Raw genomic sequence first — 20,773 nt, 5'->3', positions numbered from 1 at the left:
CTTGTATATTATAATATAAAGGATTCTTAATTTTAAAGAGAGGATGTTAAGATTGAATGAATTCCAACGCGAAATAATAGCGAAAAATTATAAATAAGAAAAAAAATGATACAAAAGAAAAAAAATATAATATTTACACGAATTAATAATATATATAACGAAAAAAAAAAAGTACAGTAATTTCGAAAAAGAAAAATTTTTTAAGCATTTTACGCATTGTAAATACAGATCAAATGATCTTCGACGATAACGAAATTTTTTTGTTTGGATTTTCCTCGAGTCATAATAAAAAATCTTATGAATGTAAATTAATACATTTTCGCCGATAATGAAGTTTCTTCTTGTAATTGTTGTTGTGGATTCTCATAAATACTTAGATTGGAACAAGGTTCATAAAATTGATAACAATTTAAAAAATTTTGTAAACATCCTTCGTCGATAACCGTTGTTGTTGTTATAGGATTTTCTACGATTTGTAGATCGTAACAAGGGAAATAAAATTGATTAAGATATGATTCTGGATTGTAAATGAACTCTTGGCAATAGTTAAGTTGTGGATTTTGAATATTTTCTGGAGGAGTGCTAGGTTCATTGATTATAGTAACTTCTGTGTCATGCTTTTGTGAGGACGATGAAGTTATAGTATCAGGAAATGTTGATATAAATTGATAATTACGATTTGAATGAATAACCTCTGTATTAATTTTTGGTGATTTAATTTTTTGAACTTTAGTTGTCTTCTTTTCTAATCGATTTCGTTTATGTGTAGAAGAATTCTTCCAAATGAGTCTATTCGAAACGGTTTTTTTACGTCGTTCGACTAATAATTCTTCTACTTTTTTTGAAATGTCACGATATGCGTCTTTTACAGTGTTACTTTCATCTTCCCAGTACTTGCTCACTAATTTTGATACATCAGTCATTTTAAGATTGCATTTTAGGTGTGAGAGATGGTCTAAGAACGCTTTACGATATATAAGGAAAGCATTTGGGCCTTTCGATTTAACTTTACAAGGTTTACGTTTTTCTACAATATCATTTGGATCGATAGTAGGTGGGAACGGAAGTTTGAATTTATTAATTGTGTTGTTGTAAGTTTGGCAAGACATTTTTTTTTTTTTGCTATTTCAATTAATAGAATGAAAAAATTTTGAGATGATGTGAAATGTTTTTTTGACCGTGTATTTATATTAAAAAATTTTTTAAGATTAAGTTTCGGGAATTAGCAGGAAAAATTCGAAAGAATTCAAAGATTGCGTCAAAAAAAAAATTTTTTTTTTAAAAAAAAAAAATAGAAAAAAAAAATTCTGCATAAACACACGGATTTAATCAGTCCAAAATTAGAAAACAAATCTATTTTTAAAATTGTTTCATTATTCCAATTATTTCGTGGAAAAACTTTTTTTATTATATTCTTTCAAATTTAATTTTAAGCAAAAAAGAAGGTTTAACAATACATTAACCTACTAGAATGCCTTTTACTTTGTTTTTATGTCGATCTTAATGAATATATATTGATAAATCCAAATTTGGGAAATAAATTTTTTTTTTTTTTCCAACACGTTTCTGTTATGTATTACATATTTTGTGGAACCAGTTATTTTTATCTCCAAATTGATTCGTTATTGATGCGCATAATATACTTGAACTAGTTGTTGTTGTTTATTATATATGATGAATTCTAAATATTTAATAATTTTTTTTTTTGTATTATTTTCTTAATGTAAATTTTAGAATGATGCAATGTCATCCCCAATTGTTATTGTTACACGCTGATTGGCAACAAAAATTTTTTTAAAATAAAGAAAATCGGATTTCAATACCCGATAATGTAAAAATTTCTTATAGAAATTCTTTAAATTGAATCCATGCAAAAATAATTTATACGTATAATAATGTAATATTCTATTATTATCATTTTTTGATTATATTATTATTGCATTAAGATTATCAAACTGAATATCTTTGAGGTTCTTATGACGTAATAGTACCAAACTTGAAACTTCTTCCCGTGTACAAAAAAAAAAAATAATTTTATTGACACCTTCTAAACAAGGATCTGTTGTGATAGAACCTTCGTGATAGACGCGTTAGATATTTTTGGTTTCTTTAAATCGTTTTTTTACATTGTTAAGGTATAATTAAATTTCTATTTTAGTCCCATTAAAACAAAGCAATCGATTTAATTCGTAAAAAAAATAGTTTTCATTTCTTTGTTCTCAGAAAGTTTGGAAGTTGTGTGTGAAACGTAATAATAGTTCCCCCTTCGTTATTTCGCCTGAAAAATACATCCATTATCAGTGATGGCTCATGAATGTCATATGATGCAAAATATTTCATCTTATAATAAACAAAAACAAAACTTTTTTATATATTTATATAAATAATGAAAATATTTACCGACGCTATTCCAAATATTATTTATTCAAAATATTTTTAATTTTTTTTATATATATGATAATATATATATATATATATTAATGCAAGAAATGTTTTATCATAAATATCAAAGATGAGATCATAAATTGTAATCGATAAAGTTAACGAATATAATGCAGTATATTCTGTAATCTGTATAAGCCCGATAACCAAACTTAGAATATTTAAATGATTTAAAATTGGATTTTTTTTTCTTAATATAAATTCATTTCAATTTGTCATCATATAATTGCATTTTTGAACCATAATTTAACCTTGTTTAAGATTTATTATAGTTACTATTAAGTTTCATATCCTGAAATTAGTAATTCATTGTAACAAATTTGGTAAAACCTTTTAATATAAATTCATTTAATATAAATTATGGCGTAGATAAAACAATATTATCGATTGGAGTAAATTTCATTTTGTGCGTGTTTGAGTTTGATCACACAATATTATATATATATTATATTTAAGCTAATCTATATAAATAATTATAAAAAGACGTAAATTATAAATAAAATATGTATAAATTAATGAATTGTTATCCGCAGAAGTAAAATAATAAAGAAATTTCTATTTAAAACAAATATATGATCATATGAAAAAAAAATGATAACGATCTATTAAAACCTATACAGTAATAAGCACAGTATCACATATTCTTTCTCTTGTTTCTTGTTTCACTGTTAATCTTACTAAATTTACATATTAGAACGAACTACAATCACTACAATCACTACACTTTATAAATAATACATAATAACTGATCCATATAAGTATTTTTTCGCTTTATATTTTTTTTTATTATGTATTTATAAAGGTAAATAAATATTAAACGATCTTTTTAAGTTACTTTTAAATCAAATTTATTATCGTTATTAAATAGGATAGCCCTTACCAAATGTGATCACACGATCATGTTACACAAGATTTAAATGGTATACAAAACGCCAATAATATTATTTGATTCCATTGTTTGTATGTCAATTTTAATAAGTTATTGAAAAAGGCAATTTGAAATCAGTTCGTTTGAGATCGCTTCTTCTCAAGAAAGCTTTCTTTATTGTTCGCTTCCTTATTTTTTTTCAACAAATACATTAATACCCGTATTGTACCTTATTAAATTTATTAAAATTTAATATTAAATCTCAGATTAAAACCCCGTAATGCATGAATAATATTTAATATTCCACTACTTTTGGGTTGAAAAGTTAATGAATCGATAATTCGATTGCTTTTTGTTTTTGTAGATTATTCTCGTTTTGTTTAGTCATAATCGTAGTTTTTTTTTTTTGTTTCGAAATTTCCTTTATGGTTTTTTTTTTGTTTATTAGTGAATTGTCTATTGACCATTAAATTTGGAAAGCGAAAATCCGGAATTTTTACGATATTTATAAAAATTCTTTTCTATATTATCGTTATTATTAAAATATTTATTATAATAAAAGAATATGATCAACTATATATTGTAACAGGATTTCTTAATCAAATTATTTAGAAAATTCTCTATTCTCTTTAAAAAAAACTAAAATTTGTGTTTTAAGAAATGATCTTAAGATTTTCCAAAGCCACATTTCCTTCAAAAACTTCTATCTTTACACATTTAATATACTATATGTAATTGGTTATAATTCTAAATTACCATATTCAGAATAACTTCTCAATAAAGGATTATTGTAAAAGACGTTTTTGTGAAATGTTTGTATTTTGTAATCCGCCAATAATATGTGTAAATCATGATTTAAGTTTACCCATGCCTAAATAGCAAAATTAAATAGCGATTTTCTTTTATTTTTTTTTCAACTATAAAAATAACGACTTTTTTCCAAAGCAAAAAAAAAAGTGAAAACTGTGATGATAAGTATGTGCGTGCACGATACGTATGTTTTTGTTTTAAAAAAAAAAAATTTCTTATTAATTTGTCGATTTCCTTCGTCAAATAGATTATCATAAACCAAAGGTGGTGGTGATAGTAGTGTATTTATGAATGACAAACAGTAATATAAAATATATTAAATTATTATTATAATTATTTTGTTTTAAAGAGGAACAAGATAGACTAGAAGAATTGGAGTGCTCGACAAAATTTTCATCCGGATCTTTATAATGTTAATGAGTTTTCTTGGCGATAACGTATTCCGGATCTTTATAATGTTAATGAGTTTTCTTGGCGATAACGTATTCCGGATCTTTATAATGTTAATGAGTTTTCTTAGCGATAACGTATTTTCAAAAATTATATATGTTACAAGTTATTTCATTTGGTCTTGAAGATATTCATAGTAACGGATTTATTCAAAATTACGTTTTTGAGTGTTTATTAGATATGCAAATATTCTTATAGTAGTATTAGAAGTCATTAACCACTCGACATTAGTTGGCCACTGAACTGGATAAGTTCAATTGAACTGTACTGGATTGGAGCGGGCATTTATTGGAGAGTTATTAGAGATAATAAGACTGTATTATATCACTTTATAGGATTATATCCACGGCGACCTCCGTCTAAAAGCTAATTTCATCATCGTCTCGATTATAATGATCAAGATCGTATTAAATTACACACCATAGAAGTCTATCTATTTACTTTTTACTACACGAACATAAAATCAAGGCTTTATTGGTTAAAATTTAAAAAAAAATTCTATAACTGGAAGCGTTAACAATATCCTTAGTAATTTTCGATATTCTTTCGTATTTATTTTCACTGATTTTAAAAGTTTTGATAATATCTATTCTACAACTGGAAGCGTTAACAATATCCTTAGTAATCTTCGATATTCCTTCGTATTTTTTTCACTGATTTTAAAGTCTTGATAATATCTAATCCGTTCCTCAACAACAGGTTATATTAGAATGAAACAACTCTCGCTACTTGCCAACTTAGTATTGGATGGATCGCAAAATTTCGATTATATACATATAATATATTGAAAGTACTCCTTCCAATTCACAATTTCGCATGTAAATTCAGTTTAATAGGTATAATAAGTAATACTGTATTTTATATTATTTATTTGTAATAAATAGATTTAGAACCATATTTATTAATTTATTCAATTTAGAATTAATTTAGATTTAAATTATGAATTGTATTTAATACGAACCAATATACCTTTTTTACTTTTTCATGCTAACAAAAATAACATTAGAAATTATTTTGTCATTTTACAATATGAAATAAGCTGGTCTTTATGTAGAGATCTATACTTCACTGTGCCGTGTATGTATATCTAATTTACGAGCTTTTTTTGATTTCACATGATTTGTGTTTATCTTTTTTGTCTTATAATCGTTTTTATCACAACAGATAAATTGTAAAGTGAAGATCAACAAAGTACAACCAAAATAATATACAAAATTCAAATTTTTTCTTTATATAACCCTTCCGTTAGCGGTTAAGTCTGTAGGAACGTTCGAACGAGTTGATCTCGGTAGACCAAAAATATTTAATTAAAATTATGTCTGTATGTAATGAACCATATATTCAATTTAGAATTAATTCAAATTTTTTTTTTACTTTTTCATGCTAACAAAAATAACATTAGAAATGATTTTGTCATTTAAATATATGAAATAAGCCGGTCTTCATGTAGAGGTCTATATTTCATCGTGCTGTGTATGTATAATATCTTGAAATTTACGAGCTTTTTTTATGATTTCACATGATTTGTGTTTATCTTTTGTCTAATAATCTTATTATAATCGTTTATATCACAACAGATAAATTGTAATGTGAAGATCAGAACCAAAGTACAACCAAAATAATATACAAAATTCAAATTTTTTCTTCATATAACCCTTCTATTAACGGCTAATTCTGTGGGAGTTGATCTCGGTAGACCAAAAATATTTATCAAAATTATGCTTGCATGTATCTAAAATATAAATCACCATTGTTTCTTAATTCCGAATACCCTAACATAGAATAAAATTTTATTTAGGTTTCTCGTCATAATTGGCTAAAAAGATCCTCGATAGTTATCAATCTTTCATGTGAATATAAAAGATAATAATTATACAGTAAGTTCAAGAAAATTACATTTATTCTTAATCAATTACCCTTACTTACAAGTAAAATTTAGTAAGCATAATTTTGAGAAAGTAAAAAATATGTCTTTCAGAATTTCAATAAAGAATATAAAATTGATTCTTACACATCATAAAATTTGTATTGTAGGTATATTTATTTATTTACTCTGTGTAATCAAATATTGAAATCGGCCATTTTCGAACCACTATAAGTTGAACCACCATAAGCTGGACCATAAAATGATCAATTCATATTCAGGATGTTACAAGATTAGCATCTGGATATAAAGAAAATAGGAAGTTTCTTGTTGGCTATTCTCCTTTCCTGATAAGCTGATAAGGTGGTCTTCAGTTTCGTAGCATCGCGCTTCAAGAAAACCGATTTCAAAGCGTTCAGAGTGAAATATTTAGTTTTGAAAATTTCTTTTTAATCCTATTAATATGAGATAATGACAACTTTATTAAAATATGAATGCATATACTACTCTATCTTATATTTATTTGATTTAGATTACCGTACGTTCATAATTTCAACGAGATGTAGATTTTCACGACATAATTTACTGTTAGGTAATGATAAATTATTTAATAAAACATATAAATTTAATTTAATTAATTAATTTTTTATGAACAATTCTTTTTTTTTTCTCCTTATAAATACGTTGATGCCTAATTGTGGTACACTTCGAAACTGTAAAAATTTCGACGGGATGATAATAAACACAACTTGGCACAATTAGATTGTTCTGTAACATTTTTGTACGATGAAAGAATTGTACGCTAAGACTTGGTAGTTATTTAAAAATTATCATATTTAATGCGATGTATTAGTTCATCAAAATTCAATCAAGCTGGCGAACTTTGCTTATTAAAGGATCGACGAAGACGATATAGTATCGATACACTAAAGGAAAAAGAATCGTCATTTTTGTGTAACACAGATATCTAGGCTGATAGCTCATAACAAGCTAAGGTAAGTTGGTTTTCAAGAGCAGCGCTGTATCATTTGAACATAATTGTCTTTTAATTAGTTTATTTATGTGTCACTTTTACCATATAAAGAAGTTGACACTTGGATTATGGCATATAGTTTATTTATCTAGTATTTATTGTTATAAGCAAAGGAATGCTACAATATATAAATAAGTTGGTAAATGGTATGTTTTTTTTCTTTTTAGTAACGTTTATCATAGCTATTATCTAGCTATTATAATGAACATTAGACTAATTTCGTTAATATTAGTTAGTCTTCGTTATCCCGTAAAACGATTAAAGAAAATTTTGGCGTATATTATGTATTGCGTATATGTATTTGGTACAGTAAGTATTTTACATCATGAAACCGATATATCGAATTTTTCCGCCAAAACCAAGTAATCACTAGTGGCGTGGAGTTTAGTTGAATTCGTCGATCCCTTTGTACCTGTGAACGGGGAAAGTTTTCTTTCATGGCACTAATTTTGCATTCCAAACATTCCAAACACTATCCAAAAGTAATTAGAGGTTTATCGCATTCCGGACAAATCAATCTTGATCGACCAAGTGACTCGATTAAAGACTCGTACCCGATCAACACGACCTGGAAAGGGTTGCCGGAGAAATTTTATGGTCATTTCAAAATTGGCTTCAATAGTATAAAATAAAATTAAAGGAGAATGTTTTAGGCTATACATTTATTAGTAAAAGTGTCATTATTCGATGTAGGACAAAAACATTGAATTCCGAACTGTTTTTTCATTGCACCGCTAATTTATATATCAATTTTAACATAATATAGCTTGTTTGAAAAACAAGGGCTTATTTTATATAAATTTAAGGTAATATTATTATGAAAATTTTTTTCCTGCTTATTTCGACTATTAAATTAATAATCAATTTCTTTATTATTTTACCAAAATTTATTTGAATTTCCTTTTTTAAAACCATATTGCTGCAACTTGGCAATTTTTTTTTTTTGATATTTGTTTCTCAATATTATGCTTAACAATAATATAAATTTTCAAAAGAATCGGACTCTTTCATTAAATAAATACTTATCAATAATTTTCTTAAGAAATCAGATCTCACATGATCAGGTCATAGGGCAGTTCGTACTTGTAATCTTCTCATTAAGATATCTTGATAGTTATTTGGTAAGTAATATTGACTTAGATATGGAATTTGGCATAAAATATTCTCATTTTATATTATTTAAGATAACATTAATTAGTGATTGCGTTTTTATAATCATTAATTTATTAGATTTATCTCATTCTCATTTAGACGGACATGCCAAAATATGCCATTTTAATGTTGAGTGCAACTTTGTCCATATCCGAATCGTCCTAAGTTACAATTTTACTTTGACAAACGTGAAATTTGTTTCACAACCCCTAATTTCAAGGTTTTAACGTTCCGATGGGTTTATAAGACTTTCTAGTACTTTGTGTAACAAGGCTTACTATACAATAAGTAAACTTTTTATTTGTAGCATGTAGTAAAGTTTCAGTTAATAAATTGTAAAAAGCTTAGAATTTTAAGCAAAATTTGGTATGATTTTATTTGTTTAATTATTTTATATCATAATTTAAAGAATTTTAATAACAAAATTTTATTATTATTTATTTTAAAGTTAGGCTTATTCAAAAATCTGAGAGAGGATACTGCAAGTATTGAACTTTTTAACTCCTTGTCAATAATAATTTTTTTGTTTTTAATATCGTTAGAATCATCTTAGTTAAAGATTTATTTTGATATAAATTCACTTGATTTGAATCATAAGTTACAAAAAAAAAAATTTTTTTTTAAATAATATATTAAAAAAGTTAATAATTCAGCTAATATTAAAACTATTTTTATGAAAATACTATAATCAACTAGAGCTTTATAATTGAGTATAATTTTGTTTTGTTCAAATAACAGGTTGCCAAATTTCGCCGTGCATATTTTACGCACGTGATAGTAATGTCCATCCAATTCATTATAAGGCATTATAGGGTTTCAATTCCAGATCAAACCGTGTGAAACCCAATGTGCCGTTAATGTTATCAATGCCGTAACTTTTACTGTGGCCAATGACGCCGTAGAGTTTAAATAGTCTAAGTAGATAGCATAAAATAGTTTAATAGTACATAGCTTAACAGTATAAATTTTTTAAATCTCTCCGAATTTGCTATAAAAATTAAAGTTTCCATGCTGATTTAAATAACTTTGATTATAAATTTCATGGAACAATAATTTTATTAGTAATTAAGGAGAAAAAGAATGAATAATTAGAATGGTATGATATATTATAAAGTATAAAATAAAGTATGTAAATGTTTTTTAGGAAAATTTAAATTAATAAATATTACACACAAGTTATAGTGACTATTTACTGCACATACAGTATACCAGTTTACGGCACATACTAGGAAACCATTGATGTGACATATTTTCGATCAATCACAGATAAAAAATAATACCAAGAATTAAAAGAATTAACCAATAGCAATAATGAAATTTTGGTTAGCGTAGTTAATATTAATTGTGAGAATGATATAAAGTACAACTACTAATAGGTCATCTAGACTGCTTAATGAAACGGTGAATATATCCTAACTACAAAATTACAATTTCTTTATTTTTAATAATTAAAACATATTACAATCTGCTTCATTAGCTACCAACAACCAGTTATTGATTTTGTACTACGAGAACGGAGGCTCTATCAATAATTTGAGGAATTCTTTCATGTAGAAATATGATCGATATACTATGGGGAACGTTGGAAATCTGAAGAATTTATTCTGAGGTTCACGGAAATTTCGTGGAGAAAATTTACTTGTTGAAGACGAAAAGGTTTCTACTGTACAGATGCCCGTATTTCCGACATGGGTTTTCATGGTCCATGTAATAATGATATAAAGTATAAGATATAGGGTTTTTATATGATGCGCCGGAAGATTTACATGCCGAGAACCATAATACTAATTCTAATATTTATTCATTTGATATTACAGTAACACCCCTATAAGTGCACCCTCTATAAGTGCATTCCCTCTCTATATGCACTCCATAGCTTGATCCCGAGCTCGGGACTTAGAGCTAAGTGCACTCCCTCTATGTTCTGCACGTGCAAGCAAATCTGAGTCCCGGGTATATTAGAATACCCTCCATAAATGCATTCACGTGACTATTGCAAAATTTTGACCAATCATTGATAACGGTTAATTTTTAAATTAATTTAATTTATCAATTTAGAAGTGAAATCATGGCGAACTATATAACAGTAAACTTTTATTTTGTAGTTACAAGCAATTACATTTGACTATGAAATTCGTTAGTACCAACTACTATAACATCATCAATTAAATTATAGATGAATTGGAGTAAATTACAAGCGTGTGAACATCTTACTTGATCAATTATCCCAAATTAGTATAGCAAGAAGATTTTTTTTTAAGGAGACAGATAGTGGGAAAGATTGAAAATTTTTTTAGGGCCAAAAAAAATAGTTTAATGCGGCAAACTGACATTAACACATATTTTCACTAAATTTTCGCAAAATATGTTGTTTTATTTGGATTTGAGTTTAATAAAAAAAATTTAAAACTTATAAATAAAAATTTTTGTCAGAAACCTAATTGTGTAACAAAATCTATTTTTCTATTGGCTGTTCTATAAATGCACACCCTCCCTAAGTACACGTGCATAGTCGGTCCCGAGGTGCGTGCACTTAGGGAGGTGTTACTGTATTATGAATATTTTGCAATAGGAAAAAGACATTATGTTTAATTGATATATACCCGAAATTCCTGAGGATGCATTAACTTTTATGCAGCATTATTTCTACGATGTACGAAAATGAAACATTCGACAACATTCTATTAGAAAAAATGGGTCATTTAATTTGTGATGTACGAACGGAATTATAATTTCGACCAAATATGATGTCGAAATGTCCTCCAAAAAAAATTACGCCGCTTTTGGCGGTAACCGACAACATTAGCAAGCAGATTTAAAAATTATGAGTGCGAGTTGTCTTTACATTTTTTTGTAGTTCCATCAAAAACGAGAACTCTTACTAAAAAATCTATCATCCGATTATTCAGAAACAAATATCTAATTATAACAGTAAGATATCACTTTTTAATCTATTATATAATTTTAATTATAGTGACTAATTTTTTTTTGTTATTTATTATTATCTTACAATAAAAAGATCGAAAATTTTACATCATTTTTTATGGAATCATCAATAATATGTTGTTAATTATCTTAACGTCGGTTTCAAAGCAACATTCATTGGCCCAGCTCGAGTCATTCTTGTGCACCATCATCCAAAATCCATCTAGGCCCTTTCATCCAAAGAGCTGAGTAAACGCTACTAAATCTACCCCTTACCCGATATATTTGATCATTTCGACACGTCAAAATTTAATAAAATGCCGTTTTGAGCAAAGGTACTATAATTTTTATTTAATAATTTTTGGATTTTGTTTTGAAATTTTTTTTTAAACAGTTCATTAATCAAACTTTACCACTCACGCTCGACAAATAACAGAGATTATCAAAGCTACGAGAATTTTTTTTCACTGATGTTCGAACGAATATTTAATGGAAATAGAGGGATGTATGAGAAACAATTCATAGTCCTTGAAATAATATTTGATAAAGAAAATATAATTTAATGGTTATAGAAGTAACGTTTATATAAGAATCGCTTGTATGAAGTGGTTGTTTTTAATTCTCAATAAAATCTTTTTATTTTTGTAAGATATACATCAGAAATTTTTAATACCATTTATATATAATATTAAACAAATTTGATTACAAAATTGGATTTTAATGCACATATGAAAAATTAAGGAAAATAATAAAAAAAAAAATAATAATTTTCTCTTATATAAAAAAAAATCCTTTTAGTACATTTATATAATTTCGGTTAGAATGATTGAATTTAATCACTTTTTAACCGATCACGTATATTTGTTGTGCCCCAAGTTGATGATGTGCCTAAATCAACGATCGGCTTAAATTATTGGCCAACTTTTATAATGCCTTAAGAATTTTCTAGCATTACTTTCACATATAGTAAATATTATGTGTCATAAATTTTAACGCTACTCGATTTCGAATTAATCGAAAATCCAATCAAATCTATAACGAATCTAAAAATTAAATCCAAAAAATGAATTTTTTTTTGGAATTCATCGAATTATTAAAAGTATTAATGTTAATAAATTAGAGAACTTAATGATTGCTTCCTGAATTCCTGAAAGGCCAAATCTAAATGACAGATGGAATTTCGACTTAGAGTGACAATAAAATTTTATTCATTTGTTTTAATGATTTTTTTTTAAATCATGATCAAAAGATTTTCTCGTATGATTTTTCGCGCTTTTATCTGATTAGCAACTATTTTTTCTTTTTTATGAAATATAGACTAAATTACAAACTAAAATATAGAATAAAGTATCATAAACGCAAAAAATGTTTTCTTATTTACGCTTGGAACAAAATTATTGAAATTGATGCCGATCGTCAATTTTTTTTTTATCTAAATTCGCATCACGTTCGTTTCTTACAATAAAAATTTTAAAATTTTTAATACTTATTTGTCAAAAATTTTTTTTTGATATTTGGATAAATAGACAGACACTATTGAAAATTTTTTTTTTTTACAATAAATCACAATAAAATCACACCGAAGAAAATAGGAATCACAGTGAAGTTTCATAATGGCAGTTACTCTTTAACAGTTTAACCTATTTAGAAATGATAAAATGGATATTTGGAAATGTTTATTGCATATTTTTCTAAAAAATTGATGGTGTTAGGGCAAGTTTCATTTTATAAAATTATAATAAAAAATGTTTGTGCTTTCTGATAATAGGAACGAAAACAATTTATAAGATCAAGTAATGTGATATTGAATAATTATGGTTTTATTTATCTCGTTGTGCTTTTTGTCTAATAATAATTACATTTTCTATTTGCGTTAGATACTGTATGACATAAATTATTGGATTGAAATTGAACAAACTTTTATAAAACTACAGGTTAACCGGTTAACTGGTTAAGATCGAGGCGTCTTAAAATCATTTGGACCATAATTCTGGTCAGAGCTATATAAATGCGGGCCAGAATTATATAACTGCGGTCGGTCACGTGTTCCCAAGATCGAACTGATTTTTTGGTATGCTAATCAATCGACGCACTTGATACACCTCGTTTCATAGACTGGTCTAGGCCTTTCCTTTTTCGGTATAAGATATATGTAGATAGGACCCCGAGCTATATGTATAGAGGTAAGGTGCAGCAAAAAAAAATTACTATTAGCTCTACGCATTTTTTCAGGGCCGGAATTATAATAATGCCAGTCAGTGTCTAAAAAAGGAAATAAAATCCGGCCGGAATTATCTACAAAAGGAAAGATCTACATGATTATTTTTGTCAATTCTACGCAAACCCTTACCCTACCTTTATGTAGATTACTGGCTAAATATATGTCGCACCCGATTGGCTAGCATTCCAAAAATTGGCCGATGAACGAAATTAATAGCCCTGTTCATTTCTAGATCGGACCAGATTGATCGCAAATTTGTACCCCAAAATAATTGGTTACTGATGCGGTCAGCGGTCAGTCAAGCCGATCTACAAAAATTGGTGTTTTTCCCTGATCGATTTTATAATAAACATAATAAACAACAACTACGTGTTTTTGCCCTATAAGCTATTATGGATATATAAACCAATCCGATCAATCAAAAATTGTGCTCAATTGTAACTATGATCTGATTGGTTATACATTTTTTCGGTCAATCCGATACGATCTAGAAATGAACAGGGCTAATGTTCCTCTCTATAACTAAATATGTGAGTAGAATCAAATAGATACAATTTACGGCCAAAAAATATTTTTTAGTATTAACCGGGTAAGGTTTTTTTTGAACGGTTCCAACCTCTACTACGAAACTATGCTAAATATTTTAGGTATTTAAGAAATAAGGATATTAAAGGAACAAAGTCGATCCCTAAGGAAAGATGAAAAAAAAATAAATATTTGACGATTAATAAGATGTACAACATGACTTGCCAATCAAGCGGGTCTTAACTATAAAAAATACGAATCAGTTGTTTATAATTAGGAATTTAATATAGTAATAATTAGTTAACAAAAAATAATAAATAACATTATTAAATTATATTTATAATATTAGAATGATATAAATTATATTTACAATAATATAGTTTATATTAATGATTTGACGTATTTTCACCCTGGGCGATTTGGCGATTTAATAATTTTTCACCTTGGGTGATTTAACCTATATAATTTACCCGGTGATATTTACCCGGTGATATCACCTCATTATTAAATTTGTGCATTAAATTTTATTGGCTAATCTTTGTAACTACTAAGGTATGTTTTTTATTTTTTTGTTTTTGTTTATTTATTACATGTAATTTCCGTTCCCTACTAACTCCCTACTAACTTTATCTCTTCTTTTAATTTTATGGGTTTGGTTTTTACTTGGTCCCCCTGTTTATCTCATTTCCGTCCCTTCTCCCATTTTTTGTTTTCTTTTTGTCTTTTCATTTCTTTTGCTCTTTTTATTCTTCCCTTCCTACATTTTTTCCGTTGTTTTTATTTCCTCTTTGTTTCTTCGTCTTTTCATTCCTTTACATTACCCTTTGTTCCTTTCATTTTTATTCCATTCCCACTTCATCTTTTTCGTTCCTTTATCTTTATACTACCCTTTGTTCTTTTCATTTTTTTATTCCCTCTTGCTCCATTTCGTCCCCCTCCATTCTTTTCATTTTTTTTCATTCCCACTTGATCTTTTTCGTTCCTTTTGTTTCTTTCACTCACCCTTTGCTCCATTTCGTTTCTCCCTCACTCCCCCTTCATTTCCCTTTTATCTCCCTATTTTTTCATTCACCCTCATTTTTTTTGATTAATTTTTTAGAAGTATTTTCGAAAAACTTTAATATTATGAAAATACTACAAATATTTTTAATTAATTATAAATTTTATAATTATTTCTTATTTTATATTACGTCAATCTTAAACTTATAACCAACTCAAAAAAAATATTTGAATAATTAAATGTATTAGAATCTATTCATTTCATTTATTATTATTCTTTTGGTACTTAATTTGACTAGACCAATTGAATTAAAATCTTTATTCAAAAATCTGGTAGTTATTTAGAGAATTTCGGATATGGATTTGGTTATAATAATCTATTATTAAATCAACAATTCAAAAAAAATTGACATTTTTACATATTTTATAATTAATTGATTGATTTTTATGAATTTGAAAATCAAACTATTTATCCAGCGTTCAATTTAATTGAAAAAATCTTACTCATCTTTCTATCAACGTCGGTCAATTTTCCTATATCTGATATGTTATATTGATTTTTTTAAAAAAAATAATAATTTTGTAAATATATTTAATATAATAAAAAAATTTGGTGGAAAGAAAAAGGAAATCAGTTTAAAAAAAAGGAATCCGAAAAAAAAGATTAGTACGAAAATTTTTTTTAAAAAAAAAAAATCGGACAAATAATTTTCCGATTAAGGTAAAATTTTATTAACTGAAATTGGATTAGTTGGAATGCACACGGATTTTGACCATAAATAGATCAGTGTCACGGGTTTTAATTGTATGGCATGGGATTTCAAGTTACACAATACCAAATTATTCACACAGAGACTATAAATCCAAACGTCAGACAAATTATTTTAGTTATATAGATTTTTTTTTTTTAATAATAATTTTATTTTTTAAATAATAATTTACTAGTGAATAAAGCTTTACTATTTTGTTTCCTCTTTTAGATGGTTCTTATTATCTTATAACACAACCCTGTAAAAAATCTGATCCGTGTTTTATCTTTCCATGTTTTTTCCGTAAATGTATCATTTTAATGGAATTTATAGCCTTAAATCATGGAAATTTTCATCTCGCTAACACGGATATCCGTGAATGTATCATTTTCACAGAATTTTTACGGAAGACACGGAGAAATAATGGAAATATTCGGATAAAAATTTTTTATAGGGCAATGAATGAATCGAATGGCAGCTCCCCTGCTAATAAGTCAATTTCTTGTATTTAAGACAACATTAATTAGTGATTGCGTTTTTATAATCATTAATTTATTAGATTTATCTCATTTAGACGGACAAGCCAAAATATGCCATTTTAATGTTGAGTGTATATCGGGTGTGTACACAGGAATTTTACTCGACAAATAGATAAATGGTAATGTCTGTTACAGAGCAGAAAAGGAAATAGCGTTTCCACTGTTTATATTTATCTGAGGGTTTTTTCAGCAAAATTATTTTTTTTAAATGTCATGGGGTGAAATTTTAATTATGAATGGTACCACACTACCTGTGATGATTTTGTCACATCATCACGTGCTGACGTGTTTTACGTGTTTCTGAGGGACAGTTTTGTCACCTGCGCAAACTGAATAGCTTATTATAATACTTTATAAATATTCTAAGTATACATATTTTATTATAAACCATAAATCATATTGATACATAAGGGAAATTAAGGTGAAATTGCCATGATGGCCATTAAATATAAAAAGGCTATATAGATAAAAAAAAAATATGATACGGTAATATCTTATAATGGGTTGGTATTATATAATGGATGGAATAAGAAAATCAGGGGAAGATACATACAATGCATAATACAAGATTCTTTGAAAAAGAAACAATTTTCATGTAGAATAGTTAAGAAATCCAAATATTATATAATAAATAAAATTCTGATTAATAAATAAATTTATTTACTTGCCAAGTATATTCATTTTTTTTTAATTGACTACAATTTGTCAATAAAAAGAAAATCCGTTAAAAAATTGAGTAATTAATAAAACGTTTGTACTTTGTTGTGGAAGGTTTGCGATAAGCCTCACATTGTTAATGGGTATGCTAGGTCGAAAATGTCTTCTTATAATTCTTTGTCTTCTTAATTGTTTCTGTCTTTTTTGAGAAGGCATTTTCGTTTGTATAACGTATATTAAGGAGGAGATAAAAAATAATATGTGTATATTTAAAGGAGAAGAAAAAAAAGATACAAAAAAAAACGATGTATTTATAACATTTAAATATTTATAACATTGCACAAAACTACGTATAAAAGATAATGACAGAATTGATGCAATAAACATGTATACTACTTTTAAAATAAGATCCGAATATATAGTATTCTATATATAATTTGGCAATTTTCGCAAATTTTCTAAGTGAAATTCACCGATTTCCAGACAGAAATGTCTTAACTCTGGCGTCTAAGTATTTTGAAACAGAAAACGTGAATGGACGCGTTAAAATCAGGGCACTGCTTTATTGTTTTTTGTTTTTGCGCCTATAATTATTTTATTATTAATTTATTATATGAACGATTATTAAAGATTTCTGTAAAAGAAAATAATCAGTCTAACTCTGTTGGCGTCTTATTATTTTGAAATAGAAACGTGAATGGGCTCGTTAAATTCGGGCATTGCTTTATTTGTTTTTACGTCTATATTTATTATTTTATTATATGAACTATTATTAAAGATTTCTATAAAAAATAATCTGTTTAACTCTGGCGTCTTAGTATTTTAAAACAAAAAACGTGAATGGACTCGTTAAAATCGGGGCACTGCTTTATTGTTTTTTTGTTTTTGCGCCTATATTTATTATTATATTATATGGATTATTATTAAAGATTGTAAAGAAAATAATCTTAGGTTCGATACCGATCTCTATTTAGATCATCAGAATGTAACATCAGAATATTCTGTCTCAAATTCGTCTTACGTGCGTTCTTTCCTTTGCTACATAGATTTATGAACGGAGAGAAATTGGGATAAAAAATTATTTTTTCAAGGAAGTCGTATACGATTTCGTTTGCATCATTAAATGTCTTTCACTTTTGATTATATAATTGAGTAATAAATAAATATGCATACGGTACACAGATTATTGGAAATTACAGATATAGGAAACGAGAAAAAGATATTTGGGGTAGATCAACTAAAAATGATAATCAGTCGAATGCAGGAATGTACAAACAATATGCAGAATTTTTCTACAATATTAGTAAATTCCAATAGTGTCAATATTGCCCAATGAAGGCTAAATTATTACTTTTAATGGAATAATTAAACAAGAAATGAATCTTAATATGTTGCACTTTCGATGTACCGTCGGTAATAAAATAAGATTTTTTTTTTATCAATTGTGAAATGGAACACGGAAATTCTATCGGTCCAAGTTATGTCAATATTACATATTTATTTACGCCTTTCTTCACGAGATTTATGTGTATACTGGTCAAAATTTCATTTACGCAAATAAAAGATACTTACCAAAACATCTCAAGCTCCGAAACATGCAAAATTTAGTAGTACGATTACTCAAAAATCATTTCTAAATTAGTTATTACCATATTGTCATACGTGTCAAGTGAATTACACAACTACAAATTTTATTTGGTGTTCATATTATGTTACATATTCGTATTATTCGTATGACTTTTATAAGGTTATGATTAAAAAATAGCTGAACACAGTAAATTATTTGAACTCAATTTTTAAAAAAAATTTCCCCATTGACTGTTTAACGAATATATAATGTAAATATTGATTTATTAGACAGCTTTCCGAACTCCGATCGAATCAGTTTCTGACTCTGATAGAAAATAAAAATTGTCATTCCCAATTTCAATGACCAATTAGTAATTCTTTTTATCATTTAATATATCGGGTAATTTTGATCCGATCGAATTACTAGAAGGACCCCGAGAAATACAATAATACAAAGTAGAATGAACCTACGTATAGATCTGGCTTGAAGCGTAGAGCTAATAGTAAATGAGTACCGACCTATATATATATTCTCTTCTCTGATCGTCAGGGTTTTTAATCAAATTAGCGATAGTATGCTTTTGGATGATAAATTTCTGACGATCATCTTCCAAATTTATTCACTTTTTCGCTTAATTTGTAGTTTGTCATACGATCTACATGCATTTTTTCATAATTTCGGAAATGCTCAATGTGAACTTTTTTGATTCAATTTTATATAGCTATATATATTGCTAATTGCAATTGCAATTGCTATTGCTATTGCTATTGCTATTGCTATTGCTATTGCTATTGCAATTGCAATTGCAATAGCTATATAGCTATAGACGTTGTTATTGCAATATTGCTTCTTTGATATCATTAGAATAAAATTACAAAATATTCATTTTTGTGCCACTTTCGCTACATATTAACTTGAGGCATCAAACAATAAGTTTTATATTTGTATTTGATTTTGTTGATCTTTATTGATTTTCAATAAAAATAGATTCAAATATATTTCTTTTTCGTTAAAAAAATTGAAACGTGTAGATGATCATGTAGATCTTGTGATAAAAAGTGTTAGACGAAAATTTTTTTCAAAATTTTTCTTTTTTTATAAATTTTTTTACATTTTTTTCTATTTGTAAGATTAAATATTTGGATATTACATAATCACAAATTAAATTTATAAGTGTATTTAAGTGTATTTTTTTTAGAAAATAATGTGATATTTCATAAAAAATATTTTTTCTTACTATTTTTATTTTTAAACTACTTGAATTTATAATTAATGAAAAAATTAATTAAAAATTTATGTCAGGTCATTTTCAAATTTTTATCATCTCAGTTCTTAATTTTTATATTACATTTATTTTTTATATAAAATTTTTTTAAATTAAACTTCTTTTTCCAAATATACTATAATCTCCACTTTGGCCAAATGAAATCAACTTCATTTATTAATTAAAAGTTGTTCAGGCATGTTGAAACCACTTGAATATTAATTTTCATGAATATAGGTATAGTGCTTAGAGAAAATTGCATTTCTTGATGATATTAACTCTCTTTTCTGTTTTTTAATTTAGAGCGTAATATTTCCACTTTGGGCAAATGAAATCAACTTTATTTATTAAATGAAAGTTGTTCAGGCAGGTTGAAACTACTTGAATATTAATTTTCATGAATGTAGGTGTAGTGCTCATAGAAAATTGCATTTTTCTTGATGATATTAACTCTCTTTTCTGTTTTTTAACTTAGAGCGTAATATTTCCACTTTAGACAAATGAAATCAACTTTATTTATTAATTGAAAGTTGTTCAGGCAGGTTGAAACCATTTGAATATTAATTTTCATGAATGTAGATGTAGTGCTTAGAGAAAATTGCATTTTTCTTGATGATATTAACTCTCTTTTTTGTGTTTTAATTTAGAGCGTAATATTTCCACTCTAGACAAATGAAATCAACTTTATTTATTAATTGAAAGTTG

General features: G+C 26.6%; 1 protein-coding gene across 1 annotated transcript; it reads right to left on the bottom strand.

The window, feature by feature from the left end:
* Window positions 1–308: 308 nt before the first annotated feature.
* OCT59_007036 (uncharacterized protein) lies at window positions 309–1,109 on the bottom strand (the record flags this gene model as incomplete). Its single annotated transcript, XM_066144008.1, has 1 exon — window positions 309–1,109. The coding sequence occupies one exon, from the start codon at window positions 1,107–1,109 to the stop codon at window positions 309–311; it is 801 nt and encodes a 266-aa protein (XP_065998461.1).
* Between the last annotated feature and the right edge of the window lie 19,664 nt (window positions 1,110–20,773).

This window comes from Rhizophagus irregularis, chromosome 15, assembly GCF_026210795.1.
Source record: "Rhizophagus irregularis chromosome 15, complete sequence".
Taxonomy (NCBI): domain Eukaryota; kingdom Fungi; phylum Glomeromycota; class Glomeromycetes; order Glomerales; family Glomeraceae; genus Rhizophagus; species Rhizophagus irregularis.
Note: the sequence above shows the minus strand (reverse complement) of the source record. Positions and strands in the feature narration are given on the sequence as shown.